Consider the following 26,471-nt stretch of genomic DNA (forward strand, 5'->3'; position numbering starts at 1 on the left):
TTGGCAGATACAGGACCACGGCTCTCAGGAGAAACCCAGCGTTGGGTCCCTGGCAGCCTCTGGTCACTACATGTTTATCGAACGATCAATGCATCACCTCGTGTTATGTCTATTTCCGTTGAAAGACACCTTATCCAGTATGTGCTGTCGGTTCGTGAGCATTAGAATTCACGCCTGCGCTAAGCTGGCCTAACGTTTTTCCGTGAGGCACGCCACAGCCTTTCCGCACTCAGGAACACGGGACAGCATGGTCACCCTGCTTGGGAGCAATTTTCAACAGCAAAATCACCAACAAAAATGTAAAAAAAAAAGGCACTAAGCAGACCCCCAAAAGGACACACACTTACAGAATGAGCTGAGGGAGGAAGTTTGGGCGTCGCCTTGTCTGACCTCAGCTGGGACGTGGGTGGGGGGTGCTCCCAACCGTTCGGACAAGTCCGCGAATGGTCACCAGCTCCCCCCTCCCCCGGCGTCCCCACCCTCACGCTTAGCAGCCAGCACACCATGGGTTTTCCGCTTCTGCTTTGCTCTACCTACACACGGGCCGCTGGACGAAAGAGCCAACAACTTCTCTTTTCTTCAAACTGCTGTTATTTTAGACCTTGTGACTACAGCAAAACTCATCCCCGGAGAGGGAATTTGTCAAAGCCCTCGCCGTTGACCAGGACCGACTGTGCCTCGATGGTGACCGCTAACGTGTATCGGGGGTTTGGGGGCGTCCGAGGCCACACTGCGTCTGTCATCAGTGGAACTGCACAGCCCCCCGAGGCTCAGAAGGTTGAACTCACACACAGCTAGCCAGAATCTGAGCTGATTTCAGAGTCTGAGCTTCTCAACAAAGGGCAAAACATTTGCGTCTGGCCGATGGCCGGGGCCTGGGACGGGTGGCTTTGGTGTCGGGGCCTGGTGGTAGGGTTTCCAGGCTGCCCCCGGGAGGCACGCTGGTTCGGGCCCGGCTCTTAAAGTTGCGGACGTTCTTCTCTCCGATGTCTCGGTCGGGCCTCTGGGGAGAACAAAATCCAGTCGGAAGCCACAGCTCAGGCCAGCCTTCCACACCGAGCCACTCTGCGTAGATCTCCCATCAGCGTCCGCTTAGAAGGGCTGACGCCGACGTTCATTGGGACTGAGATCTGCGACATTCCGTGGCTTCGAAAGGCGTGGCCGGTCCCAGCGGAGCACCACTTGCATGCACGAGCGATCGATCGATCATCAATCTCATCAATCGTCATCGAGGGGCTGGTCCAGAGGGAAGCCGGCTCCTGAAAGGCAGAGGGGACAGCCCCGCTCAGCAGGACGCAGCGCGGCTGGTGGGGGTTCCCGCAGGGGGCTGCAGGGGGGTAAACAGGTCACCGCCATGCGGGGGCCTCCAAGACCCTGCAGCAGCCATACAATGAGAACGTTTCTAAATGAACCGATACGTTTACAAGTTAGAAAACCGGACCCCTCAGCACTGTCCAAGGAACACGCTGCGCGACCCGTCTGTGGACTGTAGAATGTTCCTTTAGCCACAAACAAGGAACCGATGACATCGATCGAAAGGGCATGTGATTTGAACCCGAGATATCCAAAGTATTATCCTTTCAACATGTGACATTGATCAGATACTTCGCATGCTCCGTTTGGTGCTGAGCCTTCACAACCTGCTGATGGCCGACGATGTGCCGATGCGTTCTGCTCTCTGCCCGCACCGTCTCATGTCTCGCGGCGACTTGGGGGCCCCCTAAGGACAAGACGGGGGTGGGGGGGAAGGAGGGGAGGAGGGCTGGGCAGGAGCACGCCGAGTCTCCGTGCCTCGCCGTCTGTGAGGGGCCACCGCGCTTCATTCCCGGGGTTCCTGGCAGGTGGTGCTCCCCCCTCACCCAAGTTTCTGGCGAGTGGCTTTCTCCGGAGAGGCCACAGCAAGACCTCTGGGCGTCTAACGAACAGCTCTGGTCCTGGAGGGGAGGTTGCTCTGCTCTCTCTCGGCGACAAGCGGAAAAGCCCAGAATAACAGCTAACACTGTGGGCGGCCAACTGCGTGCCCTGCACAACCCCGCGGAGATGGCGTGAGCCGAGGCCGGACCCTACCCAGGACCTCGGCGGCCGGAGGCGTGCGCGTGGACCTGCCTGCCCCACGAGGGACTGACCGCCTGGGCTGGACTCGCTCGAGGCGCGGCCGGTCTCACGGGCAGGGCGGCCAAGGGCGGCTCGCAGTGAAGTCAGTGGTAGAGGTTTTCGATTTGCTTTCTGTATTTCTGGGTCACGAAGTATCTCCTCAGCTTTGTCGTTGGACCTGTCGAGAGAGGAGAAACAAGTTTGGTTGTGGGGATAAATGCGAGTCCACGTGCCCCGTGCGTGACCAGCCAGGGTCCCGCGGCTGGGGCTCGGGGCCGCTTCCTGGGTGCACCGCCTTCCCTCGGTCGGGGGGAGGAAGTGACAGGTGAGGTCGGAGGTGACAAGTGAGGTCGGAGGAGAGGGAGCCGCAGGGCTGTGGTCAGGAGCGTGGCTTTGATCCCGGGGCGGAGGGGCTGTCCCAGCGGAGCCAGAGGCGGAGGGACGGTGTGTGTGTCCGCGTGCACGTGCTTGGGGAGAGCCGGGCACCAGGCGGCTGGAGGTAGAGGTGCCCCTCTCCCATCCCCAGGGATCGGTCTCCACGTGTCACGGCCACCGGCTCCCCCGCCGCTCACCCAGCTCTCCACCCCGGACGGAAAAGTCCTTCTCCAAGATGGCCCACTTCTGGACCCTGTGCACGCCGGAGTTGGCCTCCTGGTTCGCGGCATCGATGCCCTTCTGGATGGCCGCGTAGACGCGGAAGTCATGCTGCTTCACGATCTCGGTCACGGTGGTCGCCTGGCTGCCCACGCTCCGGCAGAACTTGATGGCCTCCGGGCTCAGCTTGTCCAGCGGCTCTCCGCTCACCACGTCCACCTCGCACTGTGCCGGGACACCCCCCGTCACCACGCCGACACGCACACGTGCCCCGGCCAGCCCCGAGGGCCCCATTACCTTCAGCGTCAGCAGGACACTCAGGAACTTTGCCTTATCTCCCACCAACATGGCGTGGCTGACGATGGGGATCTTCTTCTTAACCATGTTCTCGATGGGTACCGGGGACACGTTCTCGCCACTGGCTGTGATGATGATTTCTGGAATAAAGCACGGCTTTGGGGGCGCGGTGCGTCGATCATAATGGGAGGACCAGGGGGACAGGTGCCAGCATGCACGACCGCTCACTTAGAACACCCCAGAGGCGGAGGAGGACCCCGCCCACGGCCAGGACGCCCCCCCTGCCCTTTGCCAAGCCGCGGCCCGGAGTCACCCGTGTGCTCCACCCGCACAGTGTCTTATCTGCTCGGCCCCCCGCGCCCCGGTCCAGCCCTCCACTATGCCTCGCTTGGAAAATAGTGACATGCTTCTGGCCACGCCCTGTCTCTCTGTCCCCTGATTTTCCATCACTTGGCAACCCCAAAAGAACGGAAGTCCAGGGTTACCCTGAAACTGTGTGTCACATCCTTGATTCTGGCACAGTCGGAAAAAATTGTATTGCTTTCTCCCCTCAGCCTCCAAAACTCTCCAGGACCCCTCCTGCTGCCCGGGCACAGTCTCCACTGGTCCTTTCCTCCTGAGAGGCTTGCCCCCTCCTGCCCCCCCACCTGGACTCTCTCCGCGGCGTCCCGCGGTGCTGCCGTCACCTTTCCTGAGGTGGTCATGGCCACAGCAGCGATGTGATCGCCTCATGGAGTCCGTGGCGTTCTCTGCCCAGCGACTCCCCCTTCGAATAAACGCCCCCTGGCCTTTCCTCAGGGAGCTACTCTCCATCTGTATGTGCCTTGGGCAGGTGGACTGCAGGGCGGGCATGTGACCAAGTCTGACCGATCGGCACCTTCCGTCCTCCACAGCAGGGGTCCCCCACCCCCTGGGCCGTGGACCGGTACCGGCCCATGGCCTGTTAGGAACCGGGCCGCACAGCAGGAGGTGAGCGGCGGGTGAGCCAGCGAAGCTCCGTCTGCCTCGCAGCCGCTCCCAGCGCCGGCACCACCGCCTCAGCCCCGCCTCAGCTCCTCAGGCGTTACATTCTCCCAGGAGCACCGGTCCCTGGTGCCACGAAGGTTGGGGGCCGCTGACCTGCAGTGATTCATTCTGAGGTGAGACCCAGTGAGTGAGGGTCAGGACCAAACCTTGTGCTGAAACTATCAGGAACAACACACGCTTGTCCCTTGGGAGTCAGGGGAAGCCTAGACCGTTGGCGGCCACCTTGTCCCCAGCTGGGAGAAGCCTCTTCGAGAAGGGCTCCGGCCCGGGCGAGAGCTCAGCGTAGGAGGTTAAGGAGGCTCCTCCTGCCGCCGCGGGGCGCCTGGCTCCGGCCCGAGGCAATACCGCTGGGACCGCACAGTTTTTGAAACAAATTTCCGTTGCTCACGCAAACCCGTTTCGGAAGGGCTTCCCATTGCTTCTCACGGAAACGATGCCGACACAGCCGCCTCACGGGACAGTTCCTCCCTCTGTCGGGCTCAGCGCCCACGTCTGCCTGCGCCAGAGCGGGCCGACCGCAGCCTGCGAGCCGAACTCAGGCTGCGGCTCGTTTTCGTGTGGCTGCAAGCCACACACGGTCTTTACATTTTCAGTCGTTGGAAGGAAGCCCAAAGAATAATAACATTTGCGACGCGTGAAAATCACGTGACCCTCGTCCTGGCACACGGCAACATCCACCGATCCAGGTGTTGCCGGCGGCCGCTTTTACTACAACTAACTGCCCAACGAGCAGCGGTGGCCAAGAACACGGGTCCTTGAGCCCGGCGGGCCCTGCTCCACGTCCTTCATGCGCATTTAGCCGTGTGATCTGCAGACTGTCGTCCGCAGGGTGCGGGGGAGGAACCGGGTGTCAGGGTTGGGATGGCTGGCTTCTCCCACCCGTCCTGCTGAGGGCCGAATGCCGGGCCCGAGGACAAGCCAGGCCGCGCGGACCAGGGTGGCCGTACCCCCGGGCCGGGCCCCCGGGCCGGGAGCCGGGGCCTGCGCCCGTGCACGTGTGCCCGGCGCCTGAGCGTCTGCCCGCCGGCTCGCAGGTGGCCGGCAGTGCACAGTCCCCGTACCTTTGATGCGGCCAGAGATGAAGAGGTAACCCTGGCTGTCCATGTGGCCCAAGTCCCCGGTGTGCAGCCAGCCGTCCTCATCGATGACCTCCATGGTCTCTTGCTCCTTCTCCAGGTAGCCCATGAACACGTGCCGGCCCCAGATGCACACCTCCCCGATGCCGTCAGTGTTCTGCTGGTACAGCAGGTTCTTACACCCACTCAGGATCTTCCCGCAGCTGCCAAGGAACGGAGAGGGGCCACCGAGGCTCGGAGACAAAGCATCCAGCACAGGTTGGCCCGAGTCTGCGGCCCGGGTCTGTGGCCGGGGCTCCCGACGCTGCGCCTGCTCCTTTCACCCTCTCTGGGACCCGGGCCATGCAGAGGTGTCTGCCGAGCAGAGGGGCCGGTGAACTGGGACACCCGGCAGAGTCACAGGCTTCAAGTTTTACATGGATCGGAGGAGGACAATGTGCCTCTGGCTTAAGGAGTGCACAAACCCTCATCTTTTAGAAAACAGACAGATAACTATGCGCAGTGACCAGGAAAAGCTGATTGTAAGTCAGACAACCAACCATGATCTCTCTAGAGGTTGAAGTTACTTCCTTAAGACGAAATAGCACGGCCTGAAATCTGTGTTCTTATAAAACCTCTGTTCCTAGAGACAGCATTTGAGGAGGAGGTTTTAGGAGGCAGAAAAGAAAGTGTTTTTTTTATGGTTTGGATGAGATCTCTTCCGTCAGAACTTAGAAGAGCCAGTGGTTTCAGGGCTAATTGTAGGGATTCCCGCAGTTAGCAAGAGGAAGAAGGCATGCTTAAGAAGCTTAGAACTTACAAAGAGCCTCTCAGTGACTTCCGCATTGAAGGCCTTTCTAGGAGCACAGAGGGCGTGAAGGAAAGATTGATACACTCAACCATGCAAAGATAAAAATACTTCTGCACAGCAAAAACACCTCGACCAAAACCAAATACCAGTGGTAAACCTAGGGGTGAACTATTTGCAACTCATATCAAAAACAAAGGGCTGATTTTCCTAATATGTAAAGAGTGCCACCAAACCGATAATAAAGGGACCAATAATCTAGTTTTTATAAAGGGCAGAGGATGTGGACAGATCAGAAAGAATGAAATACAAATGGTTTTTAAACGTATGGAAGGGTTTTTTTTTTTCCCCAACTTCAGTTATTATAAAGGAATGTCTCCGACAGCTATAACAAAACACCACTTCCCACCAATTGATTTAGCAATGTATACGGTGCACATACAAAGCATTCACTTTAGCGTTGTTTGTGGCCACAAATGATGGAGCAAAAAAGCCCTAAATATCCAACAAGAAAGGGACCACGTGAATCAGTTATAATAGATCCACCCAGTGGAATATTACGCAGCTGTTAAAAATGAGACAGCTGTTCGCACTCATAAGGACCAGTCTCTGCAAGAATTCCTTACTAACCAAACCTGCTCGATCCCGAGCTTGGGTGGTGGGAGTCGAGGCTGAGTGGAAGTTTGTATTACAAACCCAGACCGTGAAGGATATTATGTCATCTGAGGTTTTTTTGGTTCCTGAGCTCCGGATAGCAAGTAATAAGTAGTTCAGAGAGAATGAGTTCTATGTCTATTTTTACATGGGAAATGCCGCGGCTTGGGATCAGTGCGCCGCTTACGCCAGGTTAATTTAAGAGAACGCGATGTGCCTATCTTGCCTGTCGAGGGCGCTGTGGGTTGGGCTGGGTCCGCCCCCACCCCGTTCTTACTTTGTGGTCCTAACTCCCGGGTCGCCAGCACGCACGCGGGCTTGTTTGGAAATAGGGTCACTGCATGTGTAATTGGTTAAATTGAGACGAGGTCACGGTGGAGTAGGGCGGCCCCAAATCCAGCATGACTGGATGAGGATCGGAGGGGAAATGGGGGCGCAGACACACGCACAAGGGGCACACCGCGATCAGTGACCGGGGTGGTGCTCCCGCAAGCCGGGGCACGCCGGGGCGGGCGGCGAGCACGTCCCTGTGCCAGGCTCCGCGACGAGCGCGTTCCAGCCGATGCTCCTAGATACCCCTGTGGCCGGTTCAGAAGGAACCGCCCCGGCCCCCGCCTTGAGCCTTGAGCTCGGACTTCTAGTCCCCGGAGCTGTGAGTACATGAATTCCCGTTGTCCAGCGTGCGGCGCGGTGCTACGCAGCCGCGGTCAAGCAGCCCAGCCGGGAGGCGGGGAGTGGGCGGGAGGGCGCTTCCGTCCCACATTTCGCCCCTGCCGATTTTTTTTGAAATGTGCATGTATTCCTCATTGGAAAAAAAAAAAAAAAAAAAAAAAGAGTTGAAGATGCAGGCTGGTGTTTTCACCTTTCCTCAAGGGTGGGGACAGTATCACTTCTCTTTAGGGGAGGACCACTCTCTGGTTTTGGGAGAACGCCAGTGGACATTTGACCTGGTGGAAAACAGGCCTCAGGTGGCTTTAGGGGTGGAGCGGGAAAGGCGCTAAGGCCAAGCGAAAGGCAGGGTTTCTGCGGAGTTCCGAGGCGTTTGGAACCTGGCCCAGCGTGAGTGACAAGCCGGACTCGCAACGTGGCGCCAGGGAAGGGGTCGGAGAGAGAGAGAGACGACCCGAAAGCTCTCCATCTCTGAGTAGAACCTGCATCTGGTGCTCTTACTGTTTCAGTATCGTGGGGTTCAATCCTGCAGCCCGGGGTGAGCGGGGCTCGGGAGAAGCCAGAGGGGGCCTGTGGCGTGTGTGAGATGGAGCATTGTGGACACGAAGGGTCTGAGGTCCCAGGAAGTGAACCTGGGGCGGGCAGGCCGGGGTGGGCCGTCTGCAGGCAATCAGGGGCGGCCGTGGAAGAGAGCCCTTCCCTTCCCCGTCGGCAGATCGCCCGACAAGCCAGGGCTTCCCGCGGTCGCGAGGGTTTGGGGCTCGGGAGCTGGAGAACAGGGATCGTTCTGGTGACACCAAGTCAGGATTCACCTCTGGCCGAGGCCCACCCGCCTTCCCGACCTCCTCGCTGGGGGACCGGGAGTCTGTCCAGGGGGCCGGTACCTTAGGATCTTGTAGTTCTCCCTTTTGGAGACAGTGTGAGGTCCTGAGCTTTCGCTCAAACCGTATATCTCGCCCACAGGTAAGTCGAGGCTCAGAAAGAACTCGGAGATGTCCGGGCTGAGGGCCCCGGCCCCGCTGATGAGGAAGTGGCAGTGGTCGAGGCCCAGGATGTTCCTGACTTTGCTGAACACGAGCACCTTCGCTAAGTGATAGCTCACGGGGGTCTCGTGTATCCTGTCAACAGCGCCGAGGGGGGCTCTGTGACCGTGGGTCCCAGGCGGAGAAGGCTGAGCCCCTCGCCCACCGCCCTCCCCACCCGGCCCCGCGGTACCCTCCACCTACCCCAGCATCTTTTTTTTATTCATCTTTGAGCCAACAGCTCTTGCCCATGAAAACACCTTCTTCTTCAGCTGTGAGGATCTGGTGCCATTTTCATTTATCCTCTCCTGCATCTTCTCCCAAATTCGGGGCACCCCCAAAAAGATGGTAGGCTTTACCTCCCGCAGAGTATCGATCAAGGTGCCCTGCATGGGATGGAGCCTGGTTAACCACCCTCACCTTCCAAGGCCCTGAGATAGACGTTCATCTCTTCCCAGCCACCAGCTCAGCCCAGGAGAACCTTCTCCTGGCCAGTTAAAACAGATGTAAGGTGTTTCCCACAGAATCGATCTCTAGGTTCAATGCAACCCAATCGAAATCCAGACAGGCTTGTTTATACAAACTGACGAGATGATCTTGCATTTTATATAGAAATGCAGAGGGCCTAGAATAGTCAAAGCAATTTCAAAAAGAACAAAATTGGAAGAGTTACTACTTGGTTTTAAAATTTATTATAAAGTACGGTGATCAACCATCCTGGTTTGCCCAGAACCGAGGGAGTTCCTGGAATGCAGGATTTTCAGTTATAAAACTGAGAAAGTCACAGGCAAACTGGGACAAGGTAGTCATCCTACCAGAAACCAGAAAAACCAAGTCAGTGTGGTTTCAGGATAAGGACAGACATATAGATCAACGGAATGGAATAGAAACCCAGAGATGGCTCTTAGCATTTGTGATCAGTTGACATTCAATAAAAGTGCCGAGGCAACTGAGCAGCGAAAGGATATCCACATCCAAAAAACTAGAAATTAAAACAAGAGCTCAGCTTAGAGACTGACTTCTCTCTAAACACAAAAAGGAACTCAAAATGGATCACAGACCTAAACATAAGAGCTCAAACGAAAAGCCTTCTTGAAGAACACGGAAGAAATCTCCGTGAGCTTAGGCAAAAATTTCTTACTTATGGCACCAAAGGCATGAAAGAAAAAAATAATAAGTTGTATTTTATCAGAGTCAAAACGAAAAGACAAGCCCCAGAGCTGGGAGAAAGTATTTGCAAATCACATACTTGATACAGGATTTATATCCAGAATGAATAAAGAACCCTTAAAACTCCACAAGATATGCAACCACATTTTTAAAGGGGCAAAAGATTTGAACAGACATTTTTCCAGAGAAGACTCACAAATGGCCAATAAGCACATGGAAACTTGCTCACGATGATTAGTCATTAGGGAAATGGCAATTAAAATGCCTTCGCGTCCGCCCGGGATGGCAAATGGTCATGACAGTAATAATAATGGCGCGATGATGTGAGTGGGAGGAGGGGGAATGAACACCCTCGTGCACATCCGGCGGGAAGGGAAAACAGTGTGGCCACTTTGGAAGACAGTCGGCGAAGGCACGTGTGCATCCATTATGTATTTAGCCAAAAAAAAAAAAAAAAAAAAGCATCGCGTGGCTACTACATCTCAGACGCTGACTGTGGGGACGTGAGAAGGTCTACGGAGAAATTTAAGCAGAGGACTAAACGACAAAGAGTCATCAGCCACACAAAAACAGGAGAAGGAACCTTCTAGAAGGAATTACAAAGGCCCTCAGACACCCTGTTTGATAGAGTGTGGGAGGCAGAATCATGCCCGCCCCCCACCCCGGAAGATGTCCTTCTTCTAACTCCCTCAATTCGTGAATTGTTGTCTTTTATGGCAGCAGGGACTTTGCAGATGTGATTAAGTTAAGGGTGTGAGACGGGTATTTTTTTTGGGGGGGGGGAGCTTTTTGGAGTTGGGAATACTGACTTTAACACACACCACACACACACACACTCACACACTCTGCTTTCAGTACCATTCACATCATAGTCTTGCGTTTTTCAGTGTACGACGATCTACACAGCCGCACACAGATTCCCCGACTCCGGTAAAGATAATCCTGACCGCACGTGGTCAGCTGTTGCCGGTGCTGCTAAGTGGAGCATGACAAGGACAGAAAGGAGCCCTGGGGGGTGCCCTCGCCGCTGCCCTTGGCCTCACCTTGAGAGCGTCTGGCTGCGCGAAGTAGATGGCAGACCCGATCTTCATGTGCACCCAGATATCCAGCATCTGGGCCGCAATGTGGCTGAGCGGGAGGTAGCTGACCACCACCTCCTGCTTTTCTCGGGCGTGAGAGAGGCCCAAGTCCCGGGCCACCACCCCGGCCGTCCACGTGATCTGGAACACAAGTGGGGGGGCTGTGACCCAGGGTGCCTCATCCTCGCGGAAAGCGGGCCTTTAACGAACGCGAACGAAGCGCCTACTAGGTGCCGGGCACCAGTCTCGCGCATTGATTAAACCTCGCCGTATCACGCTGGGGTCGATAACCACGACTCTCCCTGTCGAACGGGTGGGACGTGGAAGCACCGAGCGTTAGCTGACTCGCCCGAGGCCGGAAGGAGCCGTACAACTCGGTGGCCACTGCGAGGAGTTTAACAGACCCCCTGGATCCAACGAGAGGCCTCAGGGTCAGAACGCCTATCCGGAAAGTCAGAAACTGGAAGGGTTCGGTGAGTGTCCCAGAACCAAATCCTGACTGCACTGTTTGCTAGCGGGGTGCTCCCGGGCTACTTGCTTAAGCCTCTATTTCCTCATCTATAATATGGGCACAGAGGTATCCCGTGTCCACTGTAAAACCGAGGAACCAACACTGTCTAACGAACAAAGAGGCCACCCACCACCCTATCCCATAAACACCCCGGCGACGGGCTCGTTAGGGCTTTTCGTTCTCCAGTGCGTTCGCAGGTGCACAGTTTTAGCGCATCTGTGGCTTCACAATCTGTCTCTCGCTGGCGTCACACCTCCGGCGAGCAGTCTGGGGCCGCGTGCGGTTCCTCCGACACATCGGGTGGCGCCCGGCCCCGGGGCCTTTGCAGTGGCTGTTCCCTCTGCGTGGAGCGCTGTTCCTTCACCTTTCCCCGAGACTGGCTCTCCCTCGCCTGTTCAATTTCTGCTTAAATGTCGCTGCCACAGAAAGGCCGTCTCATGCCACCAAAGCGAAGTTTCCCCTCATCTAATTCTCTGGGTATCGCTCACCACAACCCAAACGGTTTTATTTTATTTCATATCATTTTTTTTCTTTATTCTCACCCTTGCACCCCCCCCCCCCCACACCCTTTGGCGACCATCAGCCTGTTCTCTGTCTCTATGGGTCTGGTTCTGTTTTGTTTTATTCATCCACTCTTTTTCCTTAGATTCCACATATAAATGACAACATATGGTATTTGTCTCTGTCTGACTCATCTCCCTTAGCGTGATACCCTTAGGCACAAAGAATGACACGATTTCATTCTTCTTTATGGCCGACTGATGTTATGCACATGGACCGCATCTTCCTCTGTTCGCCTGTCGGTGGACACTTAGGTTGCTTCCGTATCTCGTCTACTTTCGGCAATGCTGCAATGGACAAAGGGGTGCACGTGTCTCTGCAAACCGGTGTTTTCGTTTGCTTTGGATCTGTCCAGAGTGGAATTCCTGGGTCACATGGCAGTTCCAATTTTCATTTTTTTGTGGCACCTCCATACTGTTCTCCGCAGCAGCTGCGCCGATTTGCAGTCCCACCGACAGTGTGTGAGGGTTCCCTTTCTCCACATCCTCGCCGACACTCGTTTTTTTATTTAAGGCAGTGGCCATTCTGACAAGTATTACCTGTCACATGAGGTGGTATCTCATGGTGGTTTTGACTTGCATCCCCCCGACGGTTAGTGACATTGAGCTCCTTTCAGGTGTCTGTGGTCACCTGTATGTCCTCTTTGGAGAACGAATGGTTTTACTTGTCCATTCCCTCTCTCAGTCTTCCTAAGGGCCCCGATCGAGTCGGTTTTGTTAAATGCTGTATCCCCAGCACATAGTATGTGTTCTATGTTTCTGCCGAATGCATGAATGAAGAAATAAAAGGGAGTAGGGGCAGTAACGGATGCAAAGCACCTGGTCCATAGTGAGCCTTTCGGATCGGTCCCATTCCCGCCTCTGGGCCTCGGGGTGGAGGGTTGTCAGTACTGTCCCTCGTGGCTGTGCTCCGAGGCGCCCTGCGCCCTCTCGTTGAGGGAAGGGGCTCGGCGTGTGCGGACCTGATGTGCAGTAGTGTAGACACTCCCGGGTTCAGACCCCGTCCCGGGTACTTCTTTGTTCTGTGACCTTGGGCAGGTCATCTCCCCTCCCATCGTAGGGTTTGTGAGGAGTTGACACGTGTTCGTCTCAGTGCGGTACAGAGTTAGCGCTCTATAAATGGGAGAAACGTTGAGCTGTTGATAGACATTGAGAATATTGGACCGGCTCTAACTTCTTACGGAAGAGGGTGACGGCTTACAAAGTAGCAGTCGCTAACAGCGCTGGGGCATCGTGCCAAGCACTTCACCTACACGCGTAGAGTCGCTGCCACCCGCCCATTCGTGGCTGTGGCCCGTTTTCCTTTGCTTTCACAGGGCTGGTCCAGTGACTTGGTGACCAACAGAACAGAGCAGGGTGACACTGTAACTTCTGACGCTGAGCCTTCAAAGACGGCAGCTTCTGCCTTCGGGTCAGGGAACGTTTGCTCTGGGGGAGCTGCCGCCACATTAAAAAGTTTAACAACCGTGAGCCGCCATGCTGTGAGGAAGCTCGAACCACGTGAAACATGGTGAGGAGTCCTGGGACCTTCCCACCCAGCCCAGAAACAGCTGAACACAGCCGAGTGAGCCCAGGTAACACTGGCGCGGAAGAAACCCCCTGCTGGGCCCTGCCCAAATTCCAGACCCAGATACAGGATACTGTTGGCGTTTTAAGTCGCTAAGCTCTAGAATGGTTTGTCACGCAGCACTAGCTAATCGACACAGTGTATGGAATAACTTAACCTTCACAGCAACAATTACGAGTAGAAACCATTCTCGTCTCCATCTTATAGGCGGGGTGACTGAGGCCTAGAGGAGTTAAGGAGCTTGTCCCAGGCACACGGCTAACAGGTGAAAGAGCCGGGATTCAAACCCAGGAAGCCTGGCTCAAGGGTTTTACTTGTCACCCCAATGCTAGGAGAATATCTCACCAGACATGAGGCCACAAGGATTATAAATGCTGGTGAGATGCCTGTCATTCATGCATTCCGCAGAGGTGGACCTCCTGTGTGCCAGGCACTGGACACAGAGCAGTGAACAGGACAGGCACTCCCTGTCCTGAGGGAGCTGATGGTCATGATAAGCAAATGACTATATAATAATGACTGTAAGAAAAACAGCGAAAGAAAGAAAGAAAGAAAGAAAGAAAGAAAGAAAGAAAGAAAGAAAGAAAGAAAGAAAGAAAGAAAGAGAAAGAAAGAGGGACCAATGGGGTGGTTTATTGCTGCTATTTTAAACATGGAAATCAGGGAGGACTTCACAGAGGAGGTCACGTCTGAGCTGGGACAGGAAGGAGCTGAAGGAGGAAGCCATGTAGGTCTCTGGGAAAGAGACCCCCATGTGAGGGAACAGCCGTGCAAAAGCCAGTGTGCTGGCAATTTTTCAGCTAGACTGGAGGGAAAAGCTCTCGTAAGGGAGAAGCGCTTTGTTTAAAAACTAGCGCTCTTTCTGACTCGCGAGGGGAAACGGCACTGTCAGCTGGGTGCGTATCTCCCCAGACTTTTCTCTGCTTTGAAAGCTTTCACAGGCGCATGTTGCTTGCTGCCTTCTCAAAAGTTTTAACAGAAATCACTCTGTGTGCTGTGTGCTGTCCTGCATTGTTTACATTAAATGTTGGCATCGCATCTCTGGACATCTTTACACGTTCCCCGTGTCTATCTACGTTGTAGTTAAAAATGCAGACTGCAAAGCCAGCCTGCCTGGGTTCAAATCCTGGCTCCACTGTGTTGCTTGCCGTGTGGCCTGGGCCAAGTAACTTAACCTCTCTGGGCTTCCATTTTCTCATCCGTAAACGGCATCCACCCAATAGAGTCAATAGAATTGCTGTGAGGATTTTCTAAGTGTAAAACTCTCAGAACAGTGCCTGGCATCCAGTGAGCGTGCAACAGAAGTGAACTGTTACCATTGCATTCTTTTTTCAAAAAACTCAGCTTTATAGAGGTATAACTGACACACCATGAATTGCACAATTTAAAGGGTACAATCTGACACACACTGACATGTGTCGATACCTGTGAAACCATCGCCACCATCAAGATTGTGAACATTTTCATCTCCCCCCAGAGTTCCCACGTGTTGCTAGGTTTCTACCCATCCTTAGGTAACCAACCGCTGATCTGCTTTTGGTCCCTGTGGATAAGTCTGCATTTTCTAGGGTTTTCTATGAAGGGAATCTTTTAGCAGGTGTTCCCTTTTCTTTCATAACAGTGATCTCAATTACCATCGGTCTTGGACTCCATCCAGACATACGTAAGTGTCCCCCAAACGCGCAGCCTTCCTTGAGTGAACCAAAACCTCAGCTCCTGTTTTACTCCCCAAACGCAGAACTTATTTAATTACCAAACATGGATGGCTCTAGGCTCTCGACCAATATTAACTCATTGCATCTTCAGAACGACCCACGACGCAGGGACTATTACATCACGCCCAATTTACAGATGAGGAAACTGAGGCTCGCAGGCGATACATGTCTTGCCCAAGGTCACAAGGCAGGAATTTGGACCCAGGTCCTTTCCAAAGTCCCTTTCTCCACCCCTGCTCTCTGCTGCCCCCTTGGAAGCGACTGCGAGACTCCAGATGCCCTGCTGGTTAAGGTCTGCATGCTAGACCTCAGGGCGCCACCTTGCCCCTGTGGGTCAAAAACCGAAACACCCCGAAGGCCACTGCCCAGAGCGAAGGGGCTCTGATGTCACTGTTGGCAGAGCCAGCACTTACGTTGTCATGGCTGAGCATCACCCCCTTGGGGTTGCCCGTGGTCCCGGAAGTGTACATGAGCACGGCACACTGATTGGCCTTCTGCTCTGCTATGATCTGGTCCAGCTGAGAATTGGGGATGCTGTTGCCCAGTTCCATGAAGTCATCCCACTGGGGAAAGACAAGACAAGTGGCCTGTGGGGACTCGGGGGTGCGAGAAGTGGCACCAAACCCCCGAAGTTCCCGTCCCCACCCCCGCCCCATCCGAGCTTGTCCCATCAGCTTCTCCTAAAGCATGGTATTTTAGCCAGGAGACGAGGCTTAAGATCGCCAGTCCCGGCTCCTCTTACAAAACCCATCGTTTCAACTGGGAGGTTGCAGCCGGCATCGAGGGCGTGGACGGCGAGATGCGACTCGGCGTCCTACCGCGCACGAGCGTCTGCTCCTCCACTCCCAGGCAGGCCCTTCAAACCCTGTGCCTTGATTTCCCCGTTCATGAGACGAGAATATCAGGACCCAACTCCTTGGGCTGTTCTAAGCAGTAAATGAGTGAAGGTCCCTAAAACGCGTAGAACAGTGGAGTTCGACATCTGATCTCTGCCTTCCCGAATTCACTCTGCACTCGGCACTTCTCGGTGACCAGGGGAATGGGGCCGACTCCACCCCCTACTCCAGAGGTCAACCCTGATTGGTTTAAGGCGGAGGGCGCCGTCTTCCTGGGCCACAATGATTGGATTGGGCCTGGGCACGTGACCTCAGGTGGCCCAATCACGGTGAAGATCAGGGCTTTGGCTGGAAGTGCTATCTGGACCCGAATGAGTGGAGATGTAGCTCCAGGAGCCACTGGACTACCTCAGGACTATGGGGGTACAGCAAGGCTCGAAACCAAGAGGGCAAAATGCAGCTTGGGTCACGTTTGAGCCCCTAGTTCCAGCCATGCCTGAAATCAACACCCTGGATTGTAGTTACATAAACCAACGAATTATCTTTTTCTCTTAAGCACCGCCCCTCAACCCCCAAAAAAAGCCTCTCAAAGACCTGCTCACTGCCCTTGTGAGGCCCCGCCTTCTCTCTTTGCGCACCTGTCTCACTGTCCCTTTCGGGTCCTGCCCTCCCCTTTGCTCACCTCCTACTTCCTTCAAGGGGCCATCTCGCTTCCCTTGGAGACACTGCCCTCCCCCTTGCCCTGTGCCCCCTCCCACACTTACAGAGTACAGGTTTTCTTTATCGTGCTCATGTATTGGCAGCTTGTACTGGATGATCGCCTTCAGGGTCTCCATGCTGCTCTGTGGAATCTGAAAGAAAGTTCAATGTGGGCCTCATAGCAACCTGCCCTGGGAAAGACAAAGGTGGATGCACGTCCTAAGCTGGCTCCTACTGCAACCTCAGCCTCTTTTTACCTTCTTTTCTTTTCTATGAAACATCACTCCTTGACTGACATGAAAGCACCGGGTTTGAGGACAGCTGGTTCTTTGTGGCCAGTATCAGTAGCCTCCAATGATTAAAGGTGGGTGACATCAGCCTCGTTGAGACCACACGTCTCAGGCTGAATTCTGCTGCACTGTGCAGCCAGGATTCAGCAAAACTTCTAGTTGGAGTCAGGCCACAAAAATCCTCCATGAACGTGGCTGGTACCTGGACAGGCTCAGAACTCTCTACCTACACCTAGAACTGTAAGGTTCAGGTGCCCTGTTTGTACAAAGCACGGGGTGGGCCTGGATGACGTTGCTAGGCAATCCAATGAGAAAGTCACTTCCAACATCCATTACACTCAGTACAATTGTAACCAAGTCTTTGGGGTGGACTGGAAAGAAAAGAAGTGCTCGTCACAGCTGGACAAGAGTTTTCTAGAAGGAGGGAACATACTCCCAAAAAGCCTGAAGCAGGCAGTAGCTGGGGATGTTTGAGGAACAGAAAAAGTCCAGGACGGCTGGGGGGAATGGAAGGGAGAGGGAGAGGCGAGGGGCAGGAGGGAGAGGTGGGGCCAGGTGGGCCACCTTGGAGGCAGCGTGAGGAGTTTTGGGTTTATTCTGAAGGAGGCGGGAAGCTTCCTCCAGCACTGCCGAGTTGGAGGACATGAGCCATGAGTAGCGCCCAGAATCAGATTCCCAAATGGGGCTGAACACCCAGTTTGGGAGGAACGTGTCAAGAGCCTGGCTTTGCATCCTCCATACAGAGTGACCAGAACCAGAAATCTCCCACAAACAGTGCTTTCGGTGAAAGTGTGAGAGAGAAATAATTCAGATATTGCTTTATGCATGTGGAGTCAAACTTCCCGGAGGCCGGGACAAGAAGCCGGAGCGGCGAGGTTGGCGCCGGGGGAAGGATGGGGCACGCGGCATTTCCAACAGCGGAAAAACCCAGATCATAAGCCGGTATTTGTTGGCAAGGCGGAGAAACGCCTCGCTTGTCGCCCATCGGCCGCCCCCAGCGTGGTCCGCTACGAACAGAGGGAACACACGTGACAGAGTAGGAAGGAGCACAGAGCGCCGTGGAAGAAAAGCTCATGGCTGGAGGCAGACGTCTGTCCTGACCCAGGCCAGGCGCCGGGAAGCCTGGCAGCGCGCGCTTCCGTTCACCGCGTCTGGAAAACCTGTGCTAATTCCAGGGGTGTTAACATGTGGGGAAACGGCGGCCAGCGGCGATCTGAAGGTACCACTGATGGCGAGGCACGTCTGGACTCTAGAGGTGTTAAAGAGTGACGAAGTGTTAAAGAAACAGTCACGGTGGTCCCCAGGCTAGGTGGTGAATGTGGCCGTGCAGCCTCACCGCCACGAGCTCCCGGGACTCCCCTGCCTTTAGCATCTTCCTGCCAAAAGCTGGTTCAGAAAATGGCAGCTCGTTCAAATGTAAGTAATTGGGAAAGTTTCTACAATGTTCGTACAAAGATACTGCAAGAAAAAAAAAAAAAAGAAATGCGACGGGAGTTAAATTTCAGTGTACCCAAAGTAAAGTCACTACAAAGAAAGGAAACCTGCCAGCCGACACACCAGCATAAAATTAAACTTAACGAAGTGAACATAGCCAGGAAGGAGGAACGCAAAGCAAACACACAAGCGCTGAGCGGAGAGGGGGCCGGGTCCTGGGGAGGGGTGAACCAGAAGGTGGCGGACTCGGGAAAGAACCAGGAGAGAGAGAGAGAAAAGCATTGTAGAAATGCAGAAAATCACGAGTCGCGAAATAATCATACTTCTAAAAGAAAAATAACAGTGGACTGTACGTAGAATAATCTGCGACCACGTTTTTTAAATGGAGGCTGAGTAGGAAATTAAACTTCCCCACTCCGCCTCGCCGCCCCCAAAAGCAGCCTGGCCAGTGATGCCGACGTGGTTGTGGAGGACGCTCAGTGAGCCTGAGCCCACGAGCCCCATCACCCCGCCTGACCGTTAGTGCCTCCCTGGGGGCAGAAAGACACCTGGCCTAGGCCCCCCGCCACCCCCCCGTCCCCTGGGAGACTGGAGGGCAGCACTGGGCAGGGGTTTACCGAAAGGATTTTCTGTAGCTGTAGGTCATTTTCAACCAGCAAGATGTTCACTTTGGCACCAGCAATCACATACTGACAAGCCTCTGCAGAGTTGGTGGCGTAAATACCGACAGAAATGCCCCTGGGGAAAGAAAGCACACATGCGTGTGACACGCACACACATGCACACGCACACGTGTGCACACTCACACACACGCACCCCTTAAGGGGAGAATGTCCTGGAAGGGGTGGGGAGGGGGAAGGTCTGCAGGCAAGTCCTGAGTCTGCGGCGTTGGCACAAGCTCACCTCCCTCCACAACGGCGACAAAAACAAAAATGATAGTGATGATGAACGCGGCGACGTCGGATCACGGGACCCTCACAAGCGCCCCATTTTAGAGATGAGGAAACTGAGGCTCGGGGCGGTGAAGGGCCTCGTTCTGGGATTTGGAGCCACCTGGTCCCTTCGACCACGGCCTCTCAGCCTCGCCCTCGACCATCCCTCCGTGCATTTCCCTGACGGCTGATGACGTCGCGCATCTTCTCAAGTCCTTATCGACTATTTTGCCTTGCGATGTTTCTCGTTCGCGTTCTTTGCCCATTTAAAAGCTTCTTGTATTTTTATTACCGAGTTCTAGAATCGCCTCATGTATTTGAAACGCCAGTCCTTGCTCAGCCAAAGGGCTTGCATGCCTGTCTCACCCGCCAACCTGGGGCTGCGGCCGAGCTCCCCGCTCACACCGCAGCCCGGAGCAGCCCAGGGCCCGTCGACGTGGACGGCGAACTCACGCAGGCTCTTACCCGGCTAGGATGGCGCCTACGGAGGCGATCGACCACTCCGCGGAGTTGAAGCCCAGGATGCCGACTCCGTGGAACCGCTTCAGGCCCAGCTGGGGAGGCAAAAGCAGACGGACAAACAAGAAACTGAAACACAGGCACGTTTTGCTTCCGGGAGATCTGCCCGTCGGGACGGGAGGGCGCACGCTCCAAGGCCTACGGGGCTGCACGAGGAAAAGCCAGCGTTGAGCTTAAAATCTCGGGCGTGATGCGTTCACGAATATTGGGAAGTGACTAGTTTGCCTCCTTCTGCATAGTACCCCGTTAGTTTACTCTTATTTTTATGTATTTTATTTTTATTGTGGTAAACTATTTACAGCATGAAGTACCATTGATAGACCAATTTCGGCTGATTTTAACCGCACGGCTCAGCAGTGCCAAGCACACGCGCGTTGCGGGGCCACCGTCCCCACCGTCCGTCTCCAGAACTTCCTCATCTTCCCAAAATGACACTCTGTCCCCATGACACACTCACTCCCCACCCCTCCCCCAGCCCCTGGCACCACCATCTACTTCCTGTCTCTGTGGATCTGACTCCTCTGGGGACCCCCTGTGAGTGGGATCACACAGCACGTGTCCTTCTGTGTCCAGCTTGTTCACTGAGCACGGTGTCCCCAGGGCCCATCCACGTGGTGGCAGGTGGCAGAACCTCCTTCCTTTTTGAGTCCGGGTAATGCTCCATCGTGGCCGTGGACCACACTGAGTGTCCCCAGCCTCTGTCGGTGGACGCTTGAGTCGCTTCCGCTTTTTGCGTGTCGTGAGCGCCGCCGCTGTGAACGAGGCTGTGCACGTTGCTGTTTGGGTCTCCGCTTCGAACCCTGTCGGGTCTGTACCCAGAGGTGGAACTGCTGGACCATCCGGAAATTCCGTGTGTCATTTTCTGAGGAAGCGGCAAACCGTTTCCCACAGCGGCTGCACCTTCTGCGTTTCCTCCAGGAATGAGGGTTTCGGTTCTCCCGTCCTCACCAACAGTTGTGATTTCCTGTCCTTTTTAAAAGCCGTGGTCATCCTAATGGGTGTGAATTTATTTTTGTTTTTAATGACAGAAGTCTCCAATACTGACGTCCCGTAGTGGGGAAACTGCACTTTTAAAGGCGTAGCCTTGGTCTGCGTGTGGTTCGGGGCGAATCAGGACACTTGAAGGTGACCTCCCTTTGATGCGGGGTCACTCTAACTTTGTTGGCTCTTCCGGTCACATAGCAACGACCCCGTTCTCAGGGAAAACGTAAGCGTTTGGAAAGCGTCTGCCCGTTGATGTCTCAGAATGTGGTGGCCGCGGGGTCTGCATAGTGACAGAAAGGCTGTGTTCTCTGTGGAAGTGTGTCTCTGTGAGTGTGCAGGTAAACCAGCCTATTTCTGACAGCTCCCTGAGGTCTGGAGAGTAGGGTCCTCGCGCTCCCCGAGAGGATGGTCTCTGAGGAGAGGCAAGGGACCCGGCCTGGGGCGCGGGAGCGGCAGCCCGGAGGCTGCTGGCCAAGCAGAGGGCTCTGAACAGTGCCGCCTCACAGCCTGGCAGTGAGGACGCATAGGCATTGAGGACAGGAAAGGGCACCGGGGCAAGGCCAAAATGCAATCGGTTGTCCAGAAGGTCAGAACCACCGCAGATGCCCTTTTACAGGAGTAGATGCCTGTCGTATTCATTGTCTGTCGGTGTGTGATACATCACCGCAAACCTGGCGGCTTAGAACAGTGCACACTCGTGATCTCAGTTTCCACAGGCGAGGAGCCCAGGGCGGCCCGGTCCGCCCCGTGCTTGGGACGTCCTGGAGCTGCAGTGAGGGTATCAGTGGGGCTGTAGCCTCTCCGGCGTGGGGTCCTCTCGGGCGTGGGGTCCTCTCCAGGCGTGGGGTCCTCTCCTGCACTCACACTCGTGTGCAGAACCTGTTTCCTTGTGTTTGAATGGCAGGGGTCCCGTTTTCTTGGTAAGTGTCAGCTGGGGATGGCTCTCGACCCCTAGAGGCCACCTGCCACCCGCTGCCCCTGGCCCTCTCCACGGCACGACAGTTTGCCTCTTCGAGGCCCGCGGGAGGATCGCTGGTTCAGGACTTCACCGGATTAGGTCAGACCTGCCCAGAGCACTTGCCCTTTCAATGAACTCAGTCAACTGATTAGGGACTTTAATGACATCTGCTAAATCTCTTCACCTTTGCCACCACCCTCATAGGCACGAGTCCCACCCATACGCCAGCAGACGGCACTCAGCATGAAGGGGCTGGGATCTGGAGTCTTAGGATCCTGCCTATCAGACTGGCCAAGATGAACATTTTCGGCAATATGAGACAGACTCTCCTCTACTTTGCGAGTGGGCGCACAGTGACCCTTCTTTGTAGGAACTCACTCTACAAAGGAGGTTCGCCGTGGCACCCTGCAAGGCAGCGAAGGCTAGAAACAGTGGAAACGCCCCCTGGTAGGGGCCGGTCAAGTCAGCACTGTTACGTGCACAGCTGCAGTTGTCAAAAAGAACATGGATTTTGTTAAATGAAGGGTCTCAGACGGCGGGAGCCAGCCTCCCAGATGGCCCTCAACTCTCAGCTGACATTTGTGGTTTTACGGAATCCCCTCCCCCATCGTATCGAGGCTGTTCCGCATGACCAATAGAATACGGAAGAAGCAATAGCATGTCACTGCCGAGATTAGGTTATAAAAGACACCAGGGCCCCCGTCCAGGTCACACTCTCTGGGATCACTCACCCCGGGGAAAGCCGGCTGCCATGTGGTGAGGTTATCCCAAGGACAACCTCTGGAGAAAGCTATGAACAGGAAACTGAGGCCTCCTGCCAACAGCCGAGCATGGGAATAAGCTTGGCAGTGAAGCCTCCAGCCCCAGCCCAGCCTTCAGATGGCACAGCCCAGCCGACAACCTGACTACAACCTCACGAGAGACCCGGAACCAGAAATGCTCAGCTAAGTCACTCCTAGAGTCATGACACACAGAAATGGTGAGATAACAAATGTTTGTCATTCTAAGTCACTGAATTTAGGGTCGGTGTGTTATACGTAAGCAGCTGACAAACACATAAAGATTCTATGCTTAGGGGAGAAAACAAAATGCAGAATCATGGATATAGTATGCTACCACGTGTGTAAGAATTTGCATATAGAGAAATTATGTAATATATACACATAGATTATTCCCTCAAAAGGATATATAAAAACTGGCAATGGTGGCTGCCGCCTCTATAAGGTGAGGGTCAAGGATTGGAGGGAAATTTTTCACCAGTCAATCTTTGTATCTGTGATGCCTTGTGCATTTTGTACCATATGTATGTGTAGGTGTATATTTAGGTATGAATGTATTTCCTACTCTGAACGAATGAATGAGTGATGACGGAAGGAAAGAAAGAAGGAAGGAAGAACCAATGACTCATTTACCTTGATCAAGGCTCTCGCGGCCTTCCGACAAGCCTCGTAGTACTGGTTGAAATTAAGAATTTCCCAGTTTTCGCAGCTCTTTGATATGAGGGCCGGGTAAGTCCCAAATCGGCTGACTGACTCCCGAAAAAGTTCGGGGATGGTTATTGGGGTCTCGTGGCCTACCCCATGTCTCGACAGCCTCAGAAGGACTTCTCCATCGGCGTGAATGGTCCACAGCTCAGGAGGAGGTGGCATGGTGTCTAAAAAACAATGCACATGCCTTAATCGTAAAATATTTTATTGCTTTAAAAAAAATGCTAACCATCATCTGAGCCTGCTAGAGAAATTGTACCGATAGGCTTGCTTGAAGCAAGATTGCCACAAACTTTCAATTTGTAAAAAACACAGTATCTGAGACATGCACCAAAACGAGACACAATGCAATGAGGTGTGCCTACACCCCAGACCGGGCAGCTGAGGCACAGATGTTTAATCTCCCCCAGTTCTGGAGATGAAATTCTGAGGTCTAGGTGTCAGCCAGTTGGGTCCTTTAGGGGCTGTGATGGAGAACCTATTCCAGGCCTCTCCCCTACCTCCTGGCGACCGGCGACTTTCCGGCAATCTTTGGTGTTCTTGGCATGCGGAAGCATCACCCCGATCTCTCCCACTGCGTACCTTTCCTTGTCCTGATGTCTACTTCAGGGTGCTCAGCCTCCTCTTCCTGAGTCGTTGGGATTTCAGGCCTGCCCGGTCCACGGAGAACATTCTTCACAAGGCTGCAAGACGCAAAGCGGGGACGACGGGTGACGGGGCCACGGGGCTGAGGCTGAGGCCGACCCCGACCGCCCAACACGTCTGCCTGGAAACCAGCCGGATCTCAGAGCAGTCGTGAAGTGCACAGAGTGCTCCGTCTGTGGCTCTCCAGAAGAGTCTCTTAGACGGTTAGAGCAGAGGAGCCGAGTCCGCACGCGATTCTGCAGGTGAGGAAACGAGCTCACCTCCTCCCCCTCACCACCCTGGGGCACATCCTCACGGCGACACAGAGGAAGGAACCCCTGACGAGACGACGTGAGCGCGTCCCCGGGGGCAGGGCACCGATGGAAGGAGCCAGACTCTGCACTTTCGTGTATGTGACTTTCTGGAGAAGGCACAACTATGGTGACGGAGGACAGGTCTGAGGCTGCCAGGAGACAGGGTGAAACTGCTCACTGCAGCAGGGTTCACGAGAACCTCACACTGAAGACGGCCCAAATGTCCAGCAGGAGGATCGTGGAATACTATGCAGTGATGAAAATGTAGGGACATACGCAAAGAGCCCCAGATGCATCTCCAAGCCGTGATGCTGATATATAAGCAAGTTGCAGTGTGATTCTATTTATATAAAGTTCACAAACAGGCGACCTTAATCAGCACATGTTTAGGGGGTGAAACCATAAGAGAAAGTTCTGCAGGAAATTCAGGATAGCGGTGACCCCTTTCAGGGGACAGAGGAACATGAGGAAAAGGTAGTACTCACAGGGGATTTCTAAGCTGCTAGGAATCTTCTATTTCACAAAATGAAGTAGGCGCATAGACATATTGCTTTTCATAAATTGTACAGATATGTTTTGCATGTTATTGTACGTGCAAGATGTGTTTCACAACTTTAAAAGGTCATATTGATTCATTGTAACAATGCAAGAATTATTCAACATCGAAACTCTATAAATGTGAGTTACTGCATTTAAGGGGCAAAGGGCGAAACACCATATGATCTCCTCAAGATAGAATTTGATGAAATATCCATTTTTTTGAAAACCCCTTAGCGAATTAGAAATGGAAGGCATTTCCTTAATTCGATATCTACCAGAAACATACAATAAATATTATACTTACTAATAGCTACAAACGTACTGGATGAATAGTTACGAAGTCGGAAATAAGACAAAGATGTCGCTTGTCACTGCTACTATTCAGTGCTGGTCTGGAGGTTCTTAGCCAATGCAATAAGATAAGAAAAAGAAATGAGAGGAATAAAGATTAGAAACAGACAATATCGTCATTTTGCAAATAACATGACTGACTACCTAGACTATCCAATGAACTGAAAAGCTATTAGAAATAAGTTCTGTAAGATGACGAGGTAAAAGACCAATATTCAAAACTCAATGCTCTCTTGCATGCTGGCAGCAAATAATGAGGACCTGCAGTAGAAAAAGATGCTGAGGGTCCGGCTCAAGGCCAAAGTGTGTGTCTGCGGTGAGACCAAGTCCTAGCAAAATATGCTGCTGAATGACAGTCAGACGCTGGATCCCAAAGGACATCCGCGTGCCCCTCTTTCATACCACTGGCCAGTGGTCACGAGGTGTGGCTCTCGCCATCACAGCGAGGCAGTGGTTGCTGAGACATCTGGGCACTCAGGGTGTTTCCTTCCTCCACAAAGGTGGTAAACGAGTTGCCCGTCCTGGAAACCCGGGCACGTGCAGGCTCTCCTCAGCCCTCGTCACCGTCTGGCCCAGCCAGGATGGTGGTGGTGACGAGAGGCAGGAAGGTGGGCAGTTTCCCTTTCTGACAGCCCTTCTACCCCATTCAACCTTCCAGAACCTTCTGTCCCAGCCACCTCTTGTGACATCATTGGCCGTCCCTGAATCCCCACCCTACCCCCACCCCGGAGGAGCCTGCTTCCTGGCCAGAAGGAGCATGGTTCTCTTTTCACTCATTCATTCACTCATTCATGGAAGCACGTATGTACTGCGCTCTCGCTGTGTTCGTGAGGTTTATACGGAGCCACGGTTCTTACGTGCTAGATGCTGGGCCCACGGAGAGCAAAACCAGATGAGGTCTGCTCAGGGAGACGACAGGGAAACCTAGACTTGTGCAAACAAATGCAAACTGGCAATTGTGCGGAGAGACCCAAGGCGTGTTGAGAGGGTTCGATGAGGAATCTGACCGAGGCGGGGAGGTCGGGAGAGGTGCCTTGAGCTGAGATGTAATGCACGGGCTGCCGTGTGCCCCGATCTCAGCGCCTTCTGTCACACCGTGCTGCCGTCGGTAAGCTTCCCGTCTGCCGAGAACAGTGAGCCCGTTCTTTACAACCCGCTTTGCTTAGATTTTCTTTTAGACGCAGTCGAATGCCAACAGCTGCAATCTTCAAATGACAGTTCTGACTTTAGTGGTGAATAGTTTGCGATGGGCATACGTTATCTATCTAAGTGATTAGCCCCAAACGTCTCAAGATAAAAGTCTCGACAGCCACTCATGACGCTGGTATGTTGTCGGTGGGAACATTAGTACAGCTCCTTTGAAGAAGGACTTGACTGCATTTGTCAAAAATTTAAAACACACATCCTTTTGTACCTTCTCCCGTATTGTGTCAACTGAGTGTTCTATAGGGCTACCCCGCTACCATTTCATATTTAAATAAATTTTCTAAAAGTAATACGTGTGTATGGTTTTTAAAAATTCAAGATAAACAACCCAATTAAAAACGAGCAAAGGACCTGACTAGATGTTTTCCAAAGAAGACATCCAAACGGCCGTGAAACCGCGCTCGACATCGCTAATCGGCAGAGAAACGCCAATCAAAACTACCATGCAACACCTGTCAGAAAGGCCATCGTCAAAA

At 53.8% G+C, this 26,471-nt stretch overlaps 1 protein-coding gene across 1 annotated transcript; it reads right to left on the reverse strand.

Annotated features, from left to right (window-relative positions):
• Positions 1–1,234: 1,234 nt before the first annotated feature.
• Positions 1,235–24,791, reverse strand: LOC107511446 (long-chain-fatty-acid--CoA ligase ACSBG2). Its single transcript, XM_016145804.2, has 15 exons — positions 24,743–24,791; positions 23,543–23,643; positions 22,886–23,127; positions 19,478–19,566; positions 18,698–18,818; positions 16,422–16,508; positions 15,235–15,384; positions 10,433–10,609; positions 8,424–8,605; positions 8,082–8,315; positions 5,073–5,290; positions 2,986–3,125; positions 2,667–2,913; positions 2,127–2,272; positions 1,235–1,259 (listed from the first exon to the last, which is right to left on the reverse strand). Exons 3-14 carry the CDS (start codon positions 23,120–23,122, stop codon positions 2,199–2,201), a joined length of 1,956 nt encoding a protein of 651 aa, XP_016001290.1. The 5' UTR covers positions 23,123–23,127; positions 23,543–23,643; positions 24,743–24,791; the 3' UTR covers positions 1,235–1,259; positions 2,127–2,198.
• Positions 24,792–26,471: the final 1,680 nt, after the last annotated feature.

The sequence above is a fragment of the Rousettus aegyptiacus genome, unplaced genomic scaffold (genome assembly GCF_014176215.1).
Source record: "Rousettus aegyptiacus isolate mRouAeg1 unplaced genomic scaffold, mRouAeg1.p scaffold_m13_p_16, whole genome shotgun sequence".
Taxonomy (NCBI): Eukaryota; Metazoa; Chordata; class Mammalia; order Chiroptera; family Pteropodidae; genus Rousettus; species Rousettus aegyptiacus.

What these genes read in the sequence shown, in the direction of transcription:
- LOC107511446 (XM_016145804.2), bottom strand. Translation starts at nt 23,122, where the DNA reads ATGCCACCTCCTCCTGAGCTGTGGACCATTCACGCCGATGGAGAAGTC. An exon ending in ATAAAGAAAACCTGTACTCT is followed by an intron (nt 15,385 to 16,421) that starts GTAAGTGTGGGA and finishes GTCTTTCCCCAG; the next exon opens with TGGGATGACTTCATGGAACT. An exon ending in GAGAACTACAAGATCCTAAG is followed by an intron (nt 5,291 to 8,081) that starts GTACCGGCCCCC and finishes GTTCCTTGGCAG; the next exon opens with CTGCGGGAAGATCCTGAGTG.